The sequence below is a fragment of the Lutra lutra genome, chromosome 9 (genome assembly GCF_902655055.1).
Source record: "Lutra lutra chromosome 9, mLutLut1.2, whole genome shotgun sequence".
Classification (NCBI taxonomy): Eukaryota; Metazoa; Chordata; class Mammalia; order Carnivora; family Mustelidae; genus Lutra; species Lutra lutra.
The window spans coordinates 128,790,610-128,812,526 of record NC_062286.1 but is presented as its reverse complement, the minus strand read 5'-3'; the positions used below and the strand labels follow the sequence as shown (position 1 = coordinate 128,812,526).

Sequence of the window (21,917 nt, the reverse complement as noted above, 5' to 3'; positions counted from 1 at the left end):
AATGAAAGGAATTCCTTCTCTAGACAGAAAGTTATCAAGAAAAGTAACATTTTTACTTACTGTAAGTTGACCTGCTACCCCAAAATCTGCAAGTTTTGCATGTCCTTCTGTATTTAGCAAAATATTTCCTGCCTTGATATCTCGGTGTATTTTTCTCATAAAATGAAGGTATTCCAGTCCCTTAAGCGTTGATTGTAATATTGTAGCTATCTCATCTTCTGTTAACTAAAAAAAGAATGAAAGATTAAAATTCCATCAGCTTATAGCATTTTACATTCAATAAAGGGAAAAAAATCAGATCCAAGCTCCCTTCCTAGAATGTAAGGTCTTCAACCTGTGGCAGCATTTGACAGCTTATACCACCACTCCATTACCCCTTCCAAAGTTACATGTCCTGTCCCATCTCTCCCCAAACATTAGATTCACGTACCTGCCTACACAGCATCTCCAGCTGCAAACCTAACAAGCATCATCAGCAGAACACGTCAAAATCAAATTCTGTACTTCTACCACCACCCCACCCCACCAACTCTGTTCTTCCCACAGTCTTCTCCCTCAGGGCAAGGCAGTTTCAGTTGCCCTGGCCAAACACCTTGAAGTCATCCCTGACTCTTCCCTAACTTCAAAATATATCCAAATACGTCCTCTGTAATCATTATTCACCCTAGTTCAAGCCACCAGCATGTCCTGCCTGAACTATTCTAATAAATTCCTAATTGGTCTCGCTGCTTTTGCCCTTGACCCTGGGCAGTGTATTTCCCACGTGGCAGCCTGCCATAATCAACCTTTGAAAACGCAAGCCAGAGCTGCTCAAAACCCTCCAATCAACGGCTTCCTAAGCCGCTCAAAATGAAAACCAGTCCTCACCAGAGTCTTACATGATCTGGTCCCCAGCTACCTTCATCCTCTACACTTTCTACCTTGCTCATTCTGTTTCAGCCTCATAGCCTTCCTTACTGCTTCTCGAACACTCAAAGCACACTTGCACTTCTGGGCCTTTTCACCTCATGTACTCTCTGTCTACAATGGTCTTCATCCAGAAAGTCAGAGAGGCCTTCCCCAGTTCCTTCCATTCCTAGACCATTCTCTACCCTTAAGCTATCTTATTGGTACATGCAGTATTATCCCCATCTGACATATTATATGATGTTTGTACACCTATTATGTGTTACCTTCCCTATTATGAACATAAGCCCCATTTTAAAAATGTCTTTGGGGGCATCTGGGTGGCTAAGTTGGGTAAGGACATCCAACTCTTGGTTTCAGCTTGGGTCATGATCTCAGGATCATTAGATCAAGCTCCATGTCAGGCTCCATGGTCGGCGGGGGGGGGTCTGCTTGAAGATTCTCTCCCTCTGCCCCTCCCCACACAGGCGCACAAGCATGCGCGCATTCTCTTTCTCTCGGATAAATACATAAATCTTCAAACTTATTAAAAATAAATAAAAAATAAAATGTCTTTGACTTGTTTACTATTGTATCCCTAGCCCCCAAAAAGCCACCTGACACGTAGCAGGTCCCAAAAAAATGTTTGTTGAATGATGATGAATAAGTGAAAACAAGACTGCTGATCGACAGAATACGTGCTCAGCCCATGCTGATTTCCTGCAGACACGACTCCAGTGAGAAAACAAATGCAATCCATCAACTAACTCTCAGCCTCCCTTCTGACAAACAATTCACATTTAGAAGAGAGCATGCTGTGGTGCAAAAAAACAAGGGATCGGGGATTAGAAAGACCTAGTTTTACCCTTGGCTCTACGTTCTAGCTGTGGGACCTACGTTGAACTTCTCTTGGTCTCAGTTTCTCAATAAATAGGACCAATAAAACAGGACTACCAGCTTTCTTCAAGAAGGTCATGAAAATCAAATGATATAAGGAGTATAAGAATGCACATGGCTTAATAACTACCATGCTAACAATCAATATAATAGTTAATAAGCATCAATTATGAGCCAGACACTCTGCTAATAAAATTAAAGAGAGCTAATTATTAAGCATTTATTCTATGGTAGGCACTATTTTTGTCATCTCATTAAATCCTTACAAAAATCACATGAAATAAATACTATTATCATCACCATTTTACAGAAAATGAAGTTGAAGCACAAGTAATTTGTGCTTACAAATGACAGCACTCTCACTGCAGGCCAAGCAAACACTACTGGCAAGGTTGCAAGCTGGAGTGTGGGTACCTTCTGTGGCCTAAGAGAACAACGTTCATGTGACTGACTTACTGACGCCTTATTCTAACCAATTAAGCTAATCAGTTAAGGGAGCACTGCCCATAGAAATATAATGTGAGCCACAAACAGAACTTTCAATTTTCTAGGAGCCACATTTTTTAAAAAAAGCAAAATTTATTTACGTTATTTTTTTTTTAGTAATCTCCATACCCAACGTGGGGCTCGAACTCATGATCCCAAGATCAAGAGTTGTACACTCCTCCAACTGAGCCAGCCAGGCACCCCCAAATTAATTTTGATAATATATTTTAACCATATTTATCCAATATATTATCATTTCAACATGTGATCAATATATAAAAAATGTAAAGTTTTTTTTCCTTCTTGTAATAATTCTTCAAAATCTGGTATTTTATACTTATAGCACAACTCAATTCAGACTAGCCACATTTAAAGTCCTCAGTAACCACATGTAGCTAGTGACTATCATGCTGGATGAGACAGAATTAAGACATTTTACAAAATAATGTGTAATAATTAAAGACCAGCACTTGATAGCTAAAAAGTAGATAAATACAATAAACTAATATTAAAACATGAAATGCACCATTAAAATTAGTTTTGGATTGCTTCAAGATACCTGAAACAAAGTAACTTAATGCTGCACATAAGAAGGCCTGGAACCCAATTTTTTTTTGTTTTGTTTTGTTTTTTTAAGTGGGCTCCATGCCCAACACAGAGCACAATGCGGGACTTGAACTCACTGGGGCCTGAGAGCAAGACTTGAGCTGAGATTAAGAGTTGGACTCAACCAACTGAGCCACCCAGATGCCCCTGGAGCCCAATTTTTAATTCAATAAATTATTCAAGCTTTGGGACTTCTTTAAATATAAATTATGGTAAGATATAATTCCTAGCTAAAGAACTTGCTATTTGATTAGAAAAGCATACTAACTCTGAATAATGTAAATTAAGAAAAGGATATAGTCATATAGATAACCCAAAAGTTACAACTGAGTTTTCTTATTTTTAAATTATTATTATTTTAATTCCAGTATAGTTAACATAGAGCATTCTATTAGTTTCAGTGACTCAACAATTGGGTATATTACTCAGTGCTCACCATAAGCGTACTCTGAAACCCCAGCCCCTATTTCACCCATCCCCCAACCATCTCCCCTCTGGTAACCATCTGTTTGCTCCCTACAGTTAAGAGTCTGTTTTTTTGGTTTGTCTCTTTTTTTTCCCTTTGTTCATTTGCTTTGTTTCTCAAACTCCACATGCGAATGAAAGCATATGATATTTGTCTTTCTCTGGCTTATTTTGCTTAGCATTATACTCTTTAGATTCATTCATGTTGTTGCAAATGACAAGATTTCATTCTTTTTTATGGCTGAATAATATTTATAAACACACACACACACACACACACACCCCACATGTTCTTTATCCATCCACCTACCAATAGACACTTGGGCTGCTTCCAGAATCTGGCTACTGTGAATAATGCTACAATAAACACGGGCATGCATATATCCCTTAGAATCAGCTTTTGTATTCTTTGGGAAAATACCCAGTAGTGTGATTACTAGATCCTAGGATAGTTCTATTTTTAATTTTTTTGAGGATAGAACTGAGTTTTAAAATATTCTCACCTTAAATTCCTAGAGTGCCTCACAAAGTACAAAGTACTTTCCCATATTTAAATTAATTTTCACAATTCTACAAATATTTAACATAGGTATTATTCCTGTTTTTCTCATTAAAACAAACAAACAAAAAAAAACTAAAGGCTAAGATGTCTCTAGCTTCTACTTTTATCCATTCACAGTCCACACAGAAGCCACAGTTTATCACAGAAACCACAGTTTATCTTCTAAATTGTACATCATCAAATGTCTCCTGACATGCTTAGAACGTGGCAGTGGCTTCCTATTCTAGTCAGAATAAAAGGCAAACTCATTACCATGGCCAACAATACCAACAGAATCCAGGCCTGCTCCCCTGTCTCACCTCATCTCCTATAGGTCCTCTCACCTCTCCCCTCTACTCACAGTGGCCTTCTTTGTGCCAAACTGTTCTAGCCCCAGGATCCTTGCACTGCTTGTTGCTCTACCTAGAATGTCTTTTAGAAGTCATAGCTCCATCTTTAAATGTTACCTCCCTGAGTGGCCTTTCTCAGCCGTCCACTCTCAAGGAGCTCACTGAGCACTCTGCCAGTCCGTTCCTTCAAAGAAATAATCACTATCTGGTATTTCTTTTCTCGTTACCAACAGTTGGCTTTGTGGTTGCCCTACTAGAAAGTGTACAAGCACAAGAGCAGGGTTGTTGTCTTCTTTACTATCCCTAGGGCTTAGAACCGTATTCTAGAAATAGTTCCTGAATAAGCAACTGAGCCTGAATTAGAACGCTTGACTCTTAGCTTTTATCCCAGTGATCACAGTAAGGGCAAATAATCTTACACAGAGGTTATTCTCTGATTGAAAGAAAGTAGAAGGGCACCTGGGTGGCCCAGTTGCTTAAGCGTCTGCCTTTGGCTCAAGTCATGATCCCGGAGTCCCAGGATCGAGTCCCCGCAGCAGGCTGCTAGGGAGCCTGCTTCTCCCTCTGCCCCTCACCCCACTCTCATGGTCCCCCTCTCACTCTCTCTCAAATAACAAAAAAATAAAAAATAAAAATAGAATGTAGAGGAAATTAATCTGTGAACATGCTAGGTAGGGGGAGAAAACCAAATCTAAATTTAAACATTTAAAATTCATTGCTTCACCAAGATTTGATGGTCATTGTTTTCTCTCCCAAAACATGCTAAATATCATTGGCTTGGGCTGGTGTCAAAAACACCACTCTCAGGAGGCATCAGAAAGCAGAGGGGGAAAGAATCATGGGAAAGGGAAATCTGACAGTTACCTCTCTGGATATGGCAGTAGAAGAGTACCCACAAATACAAGGCCAGGACCCAGCCCAAGCCCATTGTTCTAGAAGGTAAACTTACCGTCTTATTGCGTAATCGGATGATATCAGACACAGAACCAGCCCCACAGTACTCCATAACGATCCACAAGTCCGTGTTCTTAAAATAACTGCCATAATATTTGACTACATGAGGGCTAAAGAGAAAGTAATAATACAAATTAGTGGAACAACCTTCAATACATGAAAACTTCTCTGCTCAAAAGACCAATTATTCATATTGAAGGTTAAAATAGACACCCTCGGGGCGCCTGGGTGGCTCAGTGGATTAAAGCCTCTGCCTTCAGCTCAGGTCATGATCCCAGGGTGCTCTCTGCTCAGCAGGGAGCCTGCTTCCTCCTCTCTCCTCTCTCTCTGCCTGCCTCTCTGCCTACTTATGACCTCTCTCTGTCAAATAAATAAATAAAATCTTTAAAAAAATAAAAAATAAAATAAATAAAATAGACACCCTCTTGATAAAAATATAAGTAATAAATAGTACTTTTCTAAATAATAAATAACCAAAGTGAGAAAATGTATGGGTCCTTTAAGTTGCATTTCTAGATATACAGTTCATCCAAGGAAAAGAACTACAGCTATTCAAAAAGAAATAGTTTAGCACCACAGTACTATTTTGACAATGAAAACTCAGATACCATCTAAGTGTCCAACATGAGGGAGTTCAATTAAGAAATAATGATACAGACATATAATGGAATAACCATGAATCCAAGAAACATATTATAGAAGAATATTTGATAACATGAGAAGAGATCCTGCTTACAAGAAAGAAAGAAAGAGTGAGTACAGGTTACATAATTGTAAGCATGGTGAAACTCCAAAAAGAGATATGGAAGGAAATGTATACCAAAGAGCATTTAACAATGATTATCTCTCCAAAGGGGAAAATGATTTTATTTTCTTTTTATTTGCATTTTTCCAAGAAGTCACATGTACTTTGTAATAAGAAAAAAAATCACCACAATCTATTATAAAAAGAAAAATATTCAGGGTGTGCCTGGGTGGCTCTGTCAGTTGACTGCCCAGCTCTTGATTTCAGCTCAGGTCATGACCTCAGAGTCCTGGGATCAAGCCCTTTGTCTGGCTTCCCGCTCAGCAAGAAGTCTGCTTGTCTCCCTGTCCTTCTGCTCCTCCCCACTGCTCGTGTGCACCTGTGCTCTCTCCCTCCCTCTCTCTAAAATAATCTTTAAAAAAAAATTTTTTTAAGAAAAATATTCAGTTTCAGACCTGGAATTTTGGGTCTCAAGCTTAAAGAGATACCAAAAGGGGTTTCAGAGAAAAGTCAAACATCCTATTAAAATGAAATAATCTACCCACTGAGAGCTACCAGCTTTAAAGGGTTAGATTGTTATCAGGGCTAAATAACGTTGCATAACAATCGGAGATGCTAAAACCTACTCAGCTTCAGTAATGCTCAGAATTTCAAATGTCCCTTCACCCTTGGGAAACATGCCAATGACAAGGACAGCAGGAAACACATACACACACAATTAATGAAGACATGGATGAGTAACTCTCTGCTCTCCCTTCCTTAAATTCCCGCAGTTACTTACTGCCTTTACAAGGCAGTAATCTCAGCTACTTACTGCTGGAACATGTTCTGTATAATCCTGTATCGTTGGCTAGATTTTCTTGTACACATATATGCCTGGCCTGTCCAATTTGTCTATGAACTCCCAGAGGATAACAACTCTGCCCGGTATTTCTCTGTACTCTTCACCATGCTTAGCACAGAGTAGGAAATAACTCTTCTTTCATTAGAGATATTTGCATACTCTGTTTGAAACACAGCTCTTTTTTTTTTTTTTTTTTTTTAAGATTTATTTATTTGACAGAGAGAGATCACAAGTAGACGGAGAGGCAGGCAGAGAGAGAGAGAGAGAGAGAGGGAAGCAGGCTCCCTGCTGAGCAGAGAGCCCGATGCGGGACTCGATCCCAGGACCCTGAGATCATGACCTGAGCCGAAGGCAGCGGCTTAACCCACTGAGCCACCCAGGTGCCCTGAAACACAGCTCTTATGTAGCATATCAGAAGTGGCGAAGTCCCTTGGGGTGCCTGGGTGGCTCAGTCAGTTAAGCATCCACTCTTGATTTCAGCTAGGGTCATGATCTTGGGGTCATGAGATCGGGCCCTATGTCAGACTCCATGCTCAGTGGGGAGTCTGCTTGAGATGCTCTCTTCCTCTCCCTTTGCCCTCCCCAGTGCTCACTGGCTGTCTCGTTCTCTCTCTAAACTCAATCAACCTTAAAAAAAAAAAAAAAAAAGCAGTGACATAGTCCCAGTGTGCCTACGGGAAGAGCTTCCAAACTATAACTCATAGCAGAGGAAAATGAAACCTTCTACCTAACTCTGGGCAATCTGGTAAAGAAATACGAGGGTTTTGTCTAACAGAGAGTAACCACAAGAGTGTAAAGAATAAAATAAAGGGAGGGAGGGAGAAGAGAAATAACTACATTCCCAAGCCTGTGAGATCTAAGGGCTCCCAAGCAAATTTCCCAGTAGGCAGCCCCACCTGCCCCAATGCTAAAGCTTTACAAAGCTCTTTCTGCTGACCAGAAGAGCTTCAGGAGAAAGGATATGGCCTCAGATGCAAGACATTCTCATTCTCCTTTCAGCTCCCTAGAGCTGGCGTTGCCCCTGATTTTGTGTCTCTCTCAAATTTAAACAGTAGTGGGGAAGCCTGCTCCACCAAGGCGACCAGCTCTCGTTGTGACGGAATTTCAGAGCAAACCACGTGCTTTTCTGCGGTCGCCTGGTGGCCTGACTTCCTGCTTACACATTTGACAAATCTTAGTTCCTCAAAATATAAAATTCTTAACTACTCTGAGCTTGAAGGATTCTTTTTTAAATGTAGGAAGGAACAGTAATACATAAAAAAGTGTTCTCTTTTTTAGATCTAGCTGATATTCTAACAGTTTCTAGAGCTAAAAGTATTTGGATTATCTCTTCTTAGCTATCTCTGCAGAAATGTTTTCACAATAGGAAGTAAAAGAGATCACTATCAGGAGGGGAAAAAAAAAAAAGTCAGCACTACCACCTTCTGCCTCTCTGCCTCCTCTTCTTCCTGGTTTTGAAAGGGGCTTACTGAAAAAAAAGAAAAAAATCTACGCAGAATAGAAACTATAAAAGTCTAGCTATTAAAACACACATTTTTTGCATCAGATTTTTTCCACCTGAACGCTCTCTTCCGCAAAACCTCTAAGTAAATGCATCCGTACATGTTAAACTCTAGAGTCACAGCTAATTCAGAACTATGTTCTCCCCACGTGCCTTTACCTGTCACATTGCTGCATGATAGAGATTTCTTTGATTATCTCCTGCAGGTCGGATTCCACAGGAACTTGCTTAATCGCAACAATCTGACCGGTCTCTTTGTGAATAGCTTTGTACACGCTGCCATAGGACCTGTAAGTGGGGGAAAGAGAACATTCACAAAGGCAGAGCAAGTCCAGAGATAAAAAATGGTTAAAAAAAAAAAAAAAAAAAGCAACTCACAGTTCTAATTGATATCCCTAAAGGCCTAATACACTTATACTTATCTACAGCTCCAAAACTGAAAGAGCTAAATGAAGTACTTTGGAAAAAACCTGTTAACTTCACATTGAACCTTTACAGATGGATTCATACAAAATAATCACTATTATAGTAGCAACCGTGCATTGCGTGCCTGAGGTCTGCTAGAAACTGTATCATCCCAATTCATCTTTACAAAAAAAAAAAAAAAAACAAAAAAAAACCCACCCAAAAAAGAAAGAGGTCATGATTCCCATTTTATAGGAAAATGTGTGAAGGCTCAGAGGGTACGGGACTTGCCCAATGTCACAGAGATGAAAAGCAAATGGTCAGGCTGGGATGTGAATCCAGGTGTGTCTGAACACAAGGCTTATGTGCTCCCCACATCTCCCTGAGCTGGAATGCAAACAATGGAGGTCTATGTGTTCTTGTGTTCACTCCAGTACGAGGTCCTTCCATCCCTGCTCCTCTTACTTGCAATAATACTTAAAACATTATGGCAACTAATCAAAAATCTAAGCCCCTTTAAATGCTAGTATCAGGTGAACATAGCACATAGAAAGCCTTTTACCCCATCCTCCCATCTAAGCTTATTATCTAAATAAATTTAAAAATTTATGTGTCCATTCAATTTGGGCCTAAAAGAGCATGAGATTTAGAATCAAGACACTAATGATTTGAGTCCTACCCTCATGACATAACAGTCATCATTTACATACATATTAGCCTTCTTGTGCCTCAATTTTCTCACCTGTAAAATGACAATACAAGACAGTTGTGATGGTCAAATGAGATACCATCATCACCCTACACTGATTACATTTTCAGTGGAAACCATGACAGCTATCGGTGAAAACACAGTGAGTAAGCCATTTTTCTTATTTCCCAAACCCACGTTATTTCTTCATACTGTCCTGGTAAAAAATACATTAACAGAACAGTGCCCCCTGATACGTCAAAGTAGATGAGTGCTCTAGCTGCCAAAATGATGCTCCAGACCATTTCAATGTGAAAGTAACATAAAACTAAAAAAATTATGCAAAACACATAAAAAAATTTTTCATCCCATCAGAATCTCTTATATTGGCAAAACTAGTGTAACAATCCTTAAAAGTTACGTAATTTTTTTTTTAACCCAGAGAAAGGCAATTGCTGGCCATGTGTGGAAGGCCTGCCTGCTGCCCCTTCCACCTTATGAAGATAAGCCTCTGATTCGTTGGGGTAGTGAAGGTTGGTTCTAGGGGATAAAACATGGCGGTCCAGGAAGTCAGCCTTCCTATTCCTTCTGCCAGTGACTGAACTAGTAGTAAGCACAGGACCTAGATCTGGCCAATGAAATTTGAGGGGAATTCTGCTGAAGGGATTCTGAGAGAGGCTTTCTTTTCTGATGAGAGAGAAACACACAAGAAGGCCCACTTTTATCTGCCATTTCCTTTCCTACTTTGGTTACTATTACGTAAGGCATGATGCATGAAACTAAGGCAGCCATCTTCAGAAGAGATATATACAAATACTAAACCATTATCAAGCCAACTAACCATTCTGGAATCTTCCACCCCAACTCTATTATTACTTAGTTATTAAATGCCCTTATTGGTTAGCCATTGCTAGTTGGGTATTCTGTTACTTTTCAAAGTTATTCTTGATACACTAGGTCCCATATGTGTGAAGATGTCTGTATTTCACATTCTCGTTGGAATCGGTTGTGCTGGATAGAGAGTTCTTGGACAAAAGCTTTCCCTCAGCACCTTTTCTGCAGTTTTCCACCTTCTATTGCTGCTGAGAAATCAGCTATCATCGGATTATCATCTTTCACAGGTTCTTCTTTACCCTTAATGTTCCACAATTTTACTGTAATGTAATTAGGAGTTGATTCATTTGGCATTTCATAAGCTTCTTCCTTCTGAAGGCATGTTTTTCTTCAAGTCCGGAAATTCTCAGCATTATCTTTTTCTTCTCTATCTCTTCTACTATCTCCTTGTAGAATTCCTACTGGACCCATATTGCATACCTCCTCAATCCATGCCATCCTCCTGATTTCTAACACTGTACTTCTCTGTCCTGCACTTCATGATCAGTCTCATTTCTTTAAATTCACAAATTCTTTCAGCTTGTCTAGTTCACTGTTTTTACAACTTATTGGGCTTCTAGAAGTTCAACCGTTGTCAAGATTCCCAACTTCAATTTTTCCTGGAGCCCATCTGTTCGTGTTCATAACCTCATGTTCATAACCTGGTTATTTCCTCCTTTCATCTTTTTGAAAATAATAAACAAACATGTTAAATCCCCTTTGAGATTCCTCCATTGTTTCTACGTCCTTGGATGTGATTTCTCCCATTTGTTCTGCTCATTATCCCATGGCAGTAGATTCCTTGTATGGGTTTCCTTTTATCTTGAATGATTTCCCCCTACACAATGCTAACTGTCACAAGCATTTCATGTCATGATGGTTCCATGGTTCTCTCAGCCTGTCATCTAGACTATACAACTTAAACTTGGTCTTGTGTTAGGAGTTGGGGGTTTCTGCCTCTCAAGATCCCATACCTGAATGTAGTCCAGGCTCACTTCTTATCATCAAACCAGTATCTCCATTTTTTCCCCAGGCCACAGGCAAATGATACTTTCTAACAGTGATCAGGCAAATGTATTTCACCTTTAGTTCATAGATGGGGGGGCCTCATCTTTCCCACAACTTCATGTAGAAGCTCACCTGCCATCTCCTCACAAGGATAGGGCAAGCCTTACTCTCCTCTTACTATTACATATCTTTCCCATCCCTGCTCCATAGCTGGCCATGTGTTCTTTTATTTAAAAATTTAATTTCTGCAGTGCTTGGGTGGCTCACTCAGTTAAGTGTCTGCCCTCGGCTCAGATCATGATCCCAGGGTCCTGGAATCTGGGATCAGGCCCCATGTTGAACTCTCTGTTCAGCAGGGAGCCTGCTTCTGTCTCTCCCCCCTCTTTGCCTGTCACTCCCCCTGCCTGTGTGTACTCTCTCTCTGTCAAATAAATAAAATCTTAAACAAAATAAATAAAAATTCCATTTTCACTCATCAGTTTTATCTATTAAAATGTAAAGAGAGGTCTCTGCACATACTCCCTCAGCAATCTTAACCAGAACACTCTCCATGCTTCTCTATGCCATCCTGAGAGCAAGGAATGCTCCAACATTTAGTTGTATGAACAACTAAAATACATGATTCCACATAATGCACTTACAGTAATCTGAAGAGAATTTAGAAGGCTTCAGAAACTGTGCTCACTTTTAGGCAAATCCCATTAAGACCTGATTCCCTATAACAAAAACTACAGTGACTCGATGAATTCTGATTGGCAGAGAATAAAAATGGTGGGGAGGTAGGGGTTTCACACAAGCCAACAAGGTAAGGATCAATTTGGGAAAACAAAAATAATACAGTATCTGGAGTCAAATCAACTAGATATAAGTCTTAACAATACCACTTACTACCTATGAAACCAGGGGCAAGATGTTTTTATTATCCTATGATACAAACTTTAGTGAGTCAAGGTGTAAAACTTCTAAGTATAATGGAAAGAAAAAAGTGCTAGGCTCTCATGCAAAACACTTTCCAAGCATGAGCCACTCGTCGAGGTCTGGTGTGCTGGCTCTACTCTGTCACAGATCCACAGGATTTCCTCCAGACACAGAACAACTTGGCCTCCAGAGAATCCAACATGGTCCATCGGCCAGAGCTCATTTCATAAGACACAAGGTAGTGAGTGGTCACAAGCCACTCATTTTCCAGAACAATTTCAGGATGGCATGGCAGTTTGTGTTTAGATAGCAAGGTGGAGTTAAGGTCTTCCTTCAGGATTCTGTTAGTTAAATGAAACTCATTCGGGATCATACAGCCATGATGACAGAAATCCAAACATCTGTGGTATCACTTAAAAGAGCACTATGGTGATAACACAAGGAGAGAGAGCGGAAGCTTTACTCCGATTTTTTGCTGGTTTTATCTTTGTAAGGAAATTTCCAACTTCCTCGATGAAGACATGCATAGATCTAAAAGACAATTAAAAACAATCATAATTAGCTTAGTTTCCCCCTCCCATATGATCAGAATATATCAGGAATATATTTTGTCTGTAGTTTTCTTTTGGTGTTCCCCAAACCCAATGAATACAAACAGCACTCCCTTCAGGAATGCCTAAATATACTGAAGATTTAAGATCTAACTTTGATTTGACATGATAAGGTCTGAAAAATGCTTCAGTTGGTAGGCTTAAAAATAAAAGGATCATGGCTGCCACTCACTGAGCACACACTACGTGACAGGCACTGTACTCAGTACCATACCCCTATTATCCCAGGTAATACTTGGTATAACCCAGATGAGGGAGATAAGAATATCTATGCTTCATAGCGGAGGTTTATGAAGCTTCAAAATATTAAGTAATCTGCTCAAGCCCACTTGTTTATTGTGACTAATACAACAGTAGAGCAAGGGCTTTAACACAGGTCTAACTTCAGAGTCTACGCCCGTACTACCGTAACACACAGTTCTCTTAAAAATGAAAGAAACAAGTTAGTTACATATTCAATTATGCCCACCACGTTTTATCTTAGTCAGAGGAGGACCTATGAGCACTGTTAGATGAAGGGCGTTAGACTCACTGCCTTGAGGGAAAACAGCAAGGAGGCCAAGCTAAAGCTGAAAAGGACAGGCGAGAGATGTGGAGGGACTGTCATTTTCCCATACCTTTAAGGATGCCAAGTCAACTTGCAGTCTTCAGAATCATCTTGTACTTGTCTTCTAACAGCACAGTTGGTGTCCTCTTTTATTTCCCTTCTCTGCTTGATGTCTTGCTTGGTTCCAGAGAGTATTTTTCCAACTTAGAAAAAGATGACTAATGTTTTTTACAAGGAGGCAATCCATGAGAACCTATGCCATGTAACCCAGGATCGGGTTTAACATTATTCCTGACCTACATTAGACATAAATAACATTAAAACCCAAAATAATCTAATGACACATAAGACTTGATTTCAGGGGCACCTGAGTGGCTCAGTCGGTTAAGCATCTGCCTTTGGCTCAGGTCATGATCCCAGTGTTATGAGATCGAGCCCCACATTGGACTCCCTGCTCAGCGGAGAGCCTGCTTCTTCCTCTCCCTCTGCCTGCTGCTCTGCCTACTTGTGATCTCTCTCTCTCTGTCCAATAAATAAATAAAATCTTTTTTTAAAAAAAGACTTAATTTCAAGGAGCACACAGCACTTAAACAATACAAGTTTTTAAAAGTTAATATTTCAGGTCTTCTCTTGAATGAGAAGTACTCTTGAGAGACTAAACACACATCGCTTCTCGGCCTTTTGGCTAAGATCAAGTGGAGAGACTAAACACATACACACACACACACACACACCTGCTTATTAATGCAGAAACTATCACTGAATGATACACAAAAAACCACTATTACTAAATACCATCTCAGCAGTATTTTATACACTCATTCACAAATCTGGGTTTCAAGAAGTACCCTGGTTCCCGACCTAGGATTTTCAATCTCTTGGAAGTTGTAAAGGTAGTGACAGTCCTTGAGGTATTTACTGTATCTCACAAAGCTGCACTAACTAAAATGCTGAATTCCATTTTATGAAACAATAGTTACTGCATATTGATCAGTAACCATGAACAGCAAATAAAAACGTATGACTAATAAAAATTGTTAAATGAAGTATAGGCTAGTTAGTGCTGTAACATACATAAAATCATGTAAACTATGGATTCTATGAGACAGAAAACAATAGATACCCTTGGTGTTGAAGAGACCAGGCATCACTAAATCTGTCTATAATGGTGACTGGGGGAAAGAGCGAAAGGGCATCTCAAGCTGTACATCTCCCGCCCAGCCCACTCGGAGCAGTGCCATATGCAACATTCCTCTTCCTTCTCCTTAGGTTTGTGAATTATTGACATAAGAAAGGTTCAGCTCCTTCTGGGGTTGGGATAGAAAAAGACTGGGACCTACTGGTCTACCTGTACTTTCTGTACACTCACCCTTCTCCAAGTTTCTCTAAGACATCAAACACTTCTTCGGGTTGTTTAGTCAAACTATCTTCATCTAACTTTTTCAGCTGCCTGTGAATGAAGAAATAAAAACATAAAATACATTCTACTTGCTAGCAACTAGACCACAAAATACATTATTTATATTACAATTAGCATCTTGGGAATTGCTCTACAAAGTCTTTACTAATAAACAACAGAGGCAAGGTAAGAGACTTTTTTTTTAGTATTATGTTTACAATTCTGTTATGTTAGTCCTATACTTATACTTACATACACCAAACTTACATTAGTTTTTAATGTAGTGTTCCATCATTCGTTGTTTGCATGTAACACCCAGTGCTCCACGCAGTTCGCGCCCTCCTTAATACCCATCACCGGCCTACCTCATGCCCCACCCCCCTCCCTTCTGAAACCCTCAGGTTGTTTCCCGGAGTCCATTGTCTCTCATGATTCATAAGAGACATTTTTATTTATTTAAGTTTTTAATTTATATTAAGTTTTTTTAAATTTGAGCATTATTTATTTATTATTAATTTATTTAAGTATTTTTATTTATTTGTTTGTTTTTTATTAAATAATCTCTACACCCATTGTAGAAGCTTGAACTCATGACCCTGATATCAAGAGTTGCCCATATTTCTGACTGAGCCACCCAGGCACCCCAACCTAAGAGACTTAAGAGCTGTCTGTGGCAGTATTACATGTGTCCTGGGTCCCTCTGGTGAGCATAATCAGGACCAGAGGATAGAGAACTACCAAGAGTTGGACTTCAGTTCAACAGGTCTAAGAAATTTTCCAAGCTACCTGGCTGGCTCAGTCAGTAAGTGTCTACCTTTGGCTCAGGTCATGATCTCAGAGTTCTGGGATTGAGCCCCTCCCTCCCCAGCACTGGGCTCCCTGCTCAGCCGGGAGTCTGCTTCTACCTCTCCCTCTGTCCCTCCCCCTGCTTATGCTCTCACATGCACTCTCTCTCTCAAATAAAATTTAAAAAAAGAAAAAAAATTTCTAACTACAAAAGTTGCTCTGAAATGGTTTAGACTGCCTTAAGAAGTCCCTAGTTCCCCATCACTGGAGAACTTAAACAGAAAATGAATCATCATTTGGCTGAAATGCTACAGAGTGATTTAAGCTTTGATAGAACCTTTAAAAACCATGTAAAGCTTGAGATTTCGCGAATTAAAATGGCATAACTATCTCTTCAGAAGAGATGTTTAATGTAAGGTTAACTATAAATTGAAACATGGTCTCAGACTGGAGGCCAAGGAAGATATAGAGACTCTTGCTCTCCCTTAGCAAGATTTTGGTAATTCAGCCAAAACACAGGGATTCTATAGGTATCACAGAAACAGAAAGTAGAAGGTATACACTTATACATGATCAAAAGTGAAAAATAACTATGCAGCTAGGAATTTCAAACAGACTCAGAGAGACTCTTCCATGAGCAGCTGTGTACCTCCAGAAAGTCCCCAAAATCAAAGATACATGGCCACTTATGATTTCCTGATAATTCAGATTTTTCTGACTATGCTAGATGTAGTAAATAACAAACATGGAGGTTATAAATTAACAATATTTTTTTTAAAACTGAAAGGTCTAAAAATTATTAATGGGCTTAAGGAAGAAGCTTGCCAAAGAATATTTGTGTGTGTGTGTGTGTGTGTGTGTGTGTGTGTGTGTGTGTGTATCTTCTACACAATAGTTTCCTGAAACTACAAAGAACAACAAAAAAAGAGAGCTCAGGAAATGGTGAAATTATGGAAGTAGTAACACTGAAGACTTATTTGTAGAGAAAAGGTTTAAACTAGCTGGACAATACCAATTTTTACAAGAGAAGACCAGAATTACATGGAGAAGACTTGAATTGCATACACACACACCCCTTCCTGGAGCAAATAGTCAAATCATAAGAAAAGACAGAAAGAAACTTGAGAACACATCGAGTGTATCCACCCCTGAACACGGATCTCTAAAAGACAATCTCACATAATTCTGTAAATGTCAAAGACTACACACTAAAGAAATGGAGAAATGCTCCAAGTCAATAATTGCGACAACTTGAAAATTAACAAAATGACCGCAGTGACCTTTGAAACTCAAAAGGTCCTAAAAATTAAATTCCAGTGACATCATAAAAACTAGCTTCAAAACAAAAAGGGGTGAAGTGAAACTCCTCTTAAACTTCAGAAGTGAAATGTCTATGAACTCAGACGTTAGAAAGAAAATCATACGAACTGGGGTGGGGACATGGGTTTTTGTGAAGTGCTGAATTCATAACTGTATAAACAATGGACAATACCTCATTTCTCAAGTATAATCAAACAGCTTATATAAAGGAAGATCAAATGTGTTCCTTTGAAGTGTCGACTTTGTGGTTTACAAAAAGCAAAACTCACTATTTCAACTACCCTGAGACCACAATATAACAAAGGAAACTGCGCCTGGCATGAGAGAAACAGCTGCGAGTCCCCGATAATCCTCTGACAAATTGTGTACCTGCTCAGAGACTTCTCTCCAACAATCTACTTGGCTTGTGTATGTGTGTGTGTGTTTGTGTGTGTTTTGAGATTATTTATTTATTTATTTATTTGAGAGAGCCAAAGGCAGGCGTTCAACTGACTTAGCCACCCAGGTGCCCCAGTTTTTTGTTTGCTTTTGATCCAGATCTTGGATCTTAACAGATCCAGATCTTAACAGATCTTTCTCTCTCTGCTGCCTGATAACCCAGAGGAGGTCAATAAACATTTCCTATATGGATTAATGAATGTAATGATGGGAATCCTAAACTTTTATCAGCAATCCTTGTGAGTTTCCAAAAGAATAGAATTCCACCCTAAAAAGGATTACCAGATTCTCAACAAATAAGATTCCTACGGAAAATCCTCTACTAAGGAACTCTCAGTGATACTTTATACCATAAGTCTTCATGGAAGAAGCACAGAACAGCCCGACTGATGATTCAGCTCTCAGCTGGGACTTCCCCCAGGCCTTAGGTAGTTTCATTGCTTGCTCATAAAAGAAGAGGCCTGACCAACACAGCCTCCTTGGACCAAACACCAGCAGATGCTCCTCTCCTAAGTCAGACGGCCACATGGACAGCCAAGCATTCCAGAAATGCCCTCTACATCCTCCAGCACACTACTATTTATCTAACACTTTTAAAATCATTTTTAAAATTTTAAAAATCACTTTAAAAATCATAATCACCTACATAAGCCATCAACCTGAATCACTCAGTCACACACAAATGTCAAGCTCATGAACGCAAAGAGCATTGAGATTGTCATCCCTTGCTGGAAACACATGCCAACTGCATCTCTAAAAAGACAAGTTTATCTCTCCAAACACAAATGAGGGTATTTATGAAGCAGTTACTCATAGATTTGGCTAATTCTCAAGCCTCTTTCTCCCATCTCAGAACTCTTGTTTTATCTCATTTTATTTATGTATACCTACCCCTCTTTCCATTCAGAATTTGATATGGTTACAACAAACATATAAGATAAATTGATGACTTTTTTAATGATAATAAAATGAATATCTTGCCTCTCCCCAAATTCCTATGTTGAAGTCCTAAGCCCCAGGACCTCAGAATGTGACTTTATTTGGAGATAGTGCCTTTAAAGAGGTAATTAAGGTAAAATAAGGTCATAGAGGTGAGTCCTAAATCAATGTGACTGGTGTCCTTATAGAAGATAAGGACAGACATGTACAGAGGGAAGACCATGTGAAGACAGAGGAAGGAGAGAGCCATCTACAAGTCAAGGAGAGAGGCCTCAAAGAAACAATCCTGCTGATACCCTGATCTTAGACTTCTAGCCTCCAGAAAACTAGAAGAAAATACATCTCTGTTGTTAAAATCACCGTTTGTGAAACTGACATGAAAGTCCTAATAAATGCAAGTAACAAAGTTAATCTGATGCAGATTAGGTACTTCACTAGTTATGATGAGCAGGAAAGCACCAGTCATTCATGAATTCAGCCCTGCAACACTCTTCTCTTGCACCCTCAATAAAGTTCTTAAAATCCAAAAGGTGCAGGAATGAGTGTGTCAAAAAAACAAAAAGGTTTACGCTTTTGGCCAAGATTATAGAACACATGACAAAGGTAGAAACAAAACTCAGATTCCTAATCCCCTTTTCAATTAAACCAAGGCCTCAGAGAAACAACAAATATATTTCAGAAAGAAATATAACCAGTGTACATTTATAACTGGATCATTATGGTGCTGTAGCAAATACCTGCTGTGAAACCCAGGTGCTTCCAGAGGGCATCAGAGGAAACAGTTAAAAGCATGGACTTTGGACCAGACCGCCTGGTTTAAACTCCCAGCTCTGCCACTTACTGACTGTGGAACCTCCGGCAAATCACTTGAAACTCTTTGTGCCTCAGTTTTATCACCCGTAAAATAGAGCTATAGAGATAACCACCTCGTATCATAAGATTGTTGTGAGGATTGAAAGAGTCATAATAAGCTGAACCACACGAAATTACCATTTTTATAGGTCATTTACATGTGGTTCACCAGGAGACAGGGAAAGCACTGAGAACGGTTCCAGGCACCCAGAAAGTGCCATATGTGTAAGAATCATTATCATTTCCTCTCAGCACACTACACTAGGGTGAATTATGAGTCCATCCCAAACAGCTATTTGCCTTCTGCCATGTTTGTGTACTTCAAACAAACCCCGAGTGTGCAGCCCAGGCTGCCGATCCCTTCCCTTCACCTCTCCTTTGCCCCACACTCCCACACACTGAACACTTCCTACTTTAGTGCTCATTCTGCTGCAGGAAGTCAGAGGTCTCTGTGAAATAGAAGCTAATTACACTGCACCCCAGAGAAGCTGGACTCAGTTGATCTCTGTTATTTTTTCTCCAGATGTGGAAGAGCAACACAAGACCCTGGTGTCCACAGCCCGAATCAATGATCTAACTCAAACCAACACCAGAGTTCAGACTTTCTAGGATCAGCCACCTCCCTGATCTTGACTTAAAAACAATTCCAGGTAGTAGCAGGATCTGGAGCTGATACAAAACAATAGAGGCCAGAAAAGGGCCCAGACTGGTCAGGTCGTGACCTAGACCTACAGCAAAGAAGGAAATACACAGGACTGTGTCTCAACTCTTCTGGGCCTCAATTTGCCCTTCTTGAAAATATCCTCTTATCTCCTTATCCACCTCCCAATGTCAGGTTTGAAAAACTGAGGAGGACGTAAGGAAAAGTAGGAAAGCAGGGGGCATCAGGAATGAAAGATGTCATCCTCATCCAAGAGTGGGGACACTACCCGGAAAATTTTCCTAAATGCTATCTTGCACGAAGCCCTCCCTTGTCGGACCTTCAACCTTTCTCGGCACACCTTCACCCTTAGGTGTAAAGCTTTTGCCCTCGACAGATCTTCCCCACTGCACCCCTCAAGTGGGACCCCATCCCTCAGAAAGTCCACCCAGTCTTCCTCTGCTTGTTCCTGACCCATATCTTAGACCCCTCTGGGTTCTCATCCTGCTCCAGCATCCCCCCACCTCAATGAATCGATCCTAGCATGGCCTCCCCGCAGGCGCCCCCGCCATCAGCAGGTGCTCTCCCTAACTTGTCCCCACGTCCCTCAGCAGCTGCTCCCCTCAGCAATGCCCCCTTCCGCCAGGATATCCCTCCACAGCAAGTGCTCTCCCCAACCAGTCCCACGTTTATGCCCCTGGGCGCGTGCTCCCCTCTGCCGGACCCCCTCCTGGCAGAGTCCCCCACTCAGCAGGTGCCAGGATCGTTTGGCCCCGCAGGTCCATCCCTCCGGGGGCTCACCCGGTGCCTCTCCTCCGCCAGTTCCCGCCTTTCCCTCTCCCACCCCCTGCCTCTCAGCCAGCGGCCCCTCACCGGCGCGGCGGGTTCCTCAGCTGCACCGTCTCCATGGCGCTGCCAGCAGCCGCCCAGACCCGCTCACTGCTCCATCCTCCCCCGGGACCTCCCCGAGCCCGCCCCGCAGACCCTCCCACACTTCCGCTTTCCGCCCCCACCGGAAGCGGCGCGCAGCGCGCGAGCAGGGCGGGGCTGCGAGGATCTGGACCACGTGATGCGGAGCCTGAGTCACGTGGCGCGCGGGGCGCGGCCTCAGAAGGCAGAACGCCCTCAGTCGGGCTCTGGTCCGTCCGCAGCGCGGTTTCGGTGCAGCGTGGTGCTCCTGGCGGGTCTCGGGCCGGGAGCCCGTCTCCGCTGCGGCCCGGCCCTTGCTCCTCCGACCGAGATACTGAGGCTTCTTGGGAAGCGGCCAGGTTTTCGGCGATTTCTGGGAAGCGTTGCCCCGGGGACTCCTGGAGGTATTCGTGGGTTCCTACCGCTCCGTGCCGGTTGGATTCTTGTTCCAGAAGGAGGCCGAACCGCCCTCGGATGTCTCAGAGCATCAGGCTGTATATTGCTCACCCGCCTTTCTTAAGGGCTTCTCACCTTTGAGTCGGCTGCCCGGCATAAAGATAGCTAATCGTGATTAAGCGCTTGCCCTGTGCTTACTTACCTGTATTCTCGTTTAATCCTCTTAGGAAGCCTGTAACGTTATCCCCAATTTTATTTATTATTTGATGCTCAGTGCTTTACTAGAACTAATTCATTTAATACTCCTAATAACCCTACAAGGTAAGTACTATTATTACTCTCCTTTTATAAGGCCAGAGAGGTGAAGATCACATAGCTAAGAATAGAGATTTGGAGATTTAGATACAGATCACTCTGCCCACAGCCTATACCACCAAACCGGACAACCTCTGATTTATACCCTGTTTGGGCGTGGGAGTCGGGCTCCCTCTCCCCTAAGAGCTTCAGTTCCAGCTATGGCGGTCTGTAAACCTTCACTTGCCCCCACCATCAATGAGTGTTGAGAAAAGCATATTCCACCCAGTTTACCCGTGGGGTAGGTTCCATGAGAAAACTTAAGTTTTTAATTGTCCTGCTTTCCCAAAGGTATGCCATCCATGAAGTTAACAGCTAAGCAGCCGCCTTTCAGGGCCACCCAGGTATGGCACCCCATATGGTAAAATAGGGATAACGGATGCATTCCCCTTACAGGGGTGGACCACATTTGTAGAGAATATATGTGGCAGGCACAATCCTATGCTGTCTCTTAATTCTCAAACAACCCTATGAAGTAGAAGTTACTATCCACATTTTACTGGTGAGGAAGCTGAGACTCATAAACACAGCTAGTAAGAGAAAAGTTTTTTAACCCAAGA

General features: G+C 41.2%; 1 protein-coding gene across 1 annotated transcript in view; it reads right to left on the bottom strand.

Moving 5' to 3' along the window:
• The window catches only part of STK4 (serine/threonine kinase 4), a 95,324-nt gene extending 74,627 nt beyond the window's left edge, over positions 1-20,697 (bottom strand). Inside the window, exons 1-5 of the mRNA XM_047745281.1 lie at positions 20,572-20,697; positions 14,694-14,774; positions 8,434-8,562; positions 5,180-5,294; positions 61-225 (exon numbers count right to left, since the gene is read on the bottom strand). Coding sequence (XP_047601237.1) covers positions 61-225; positions 5,180-5,294; positions 8,434-8,562; positions 14,694-14,774; positions 20,572-20,606 — 525 coding nt within the window. The 5' untranslated portion in view covers positions 20,607-20,697. The remainder of the gene's footprint in view (positions 1-60; positions 226-5,179; positions 5,295-8,433; positions 8,563-14,693; positions 14,775-20,571) is intronic.
• Between the last annotated feature and the right edge of the window lie 1,220 nt (positions 20,698-21,917).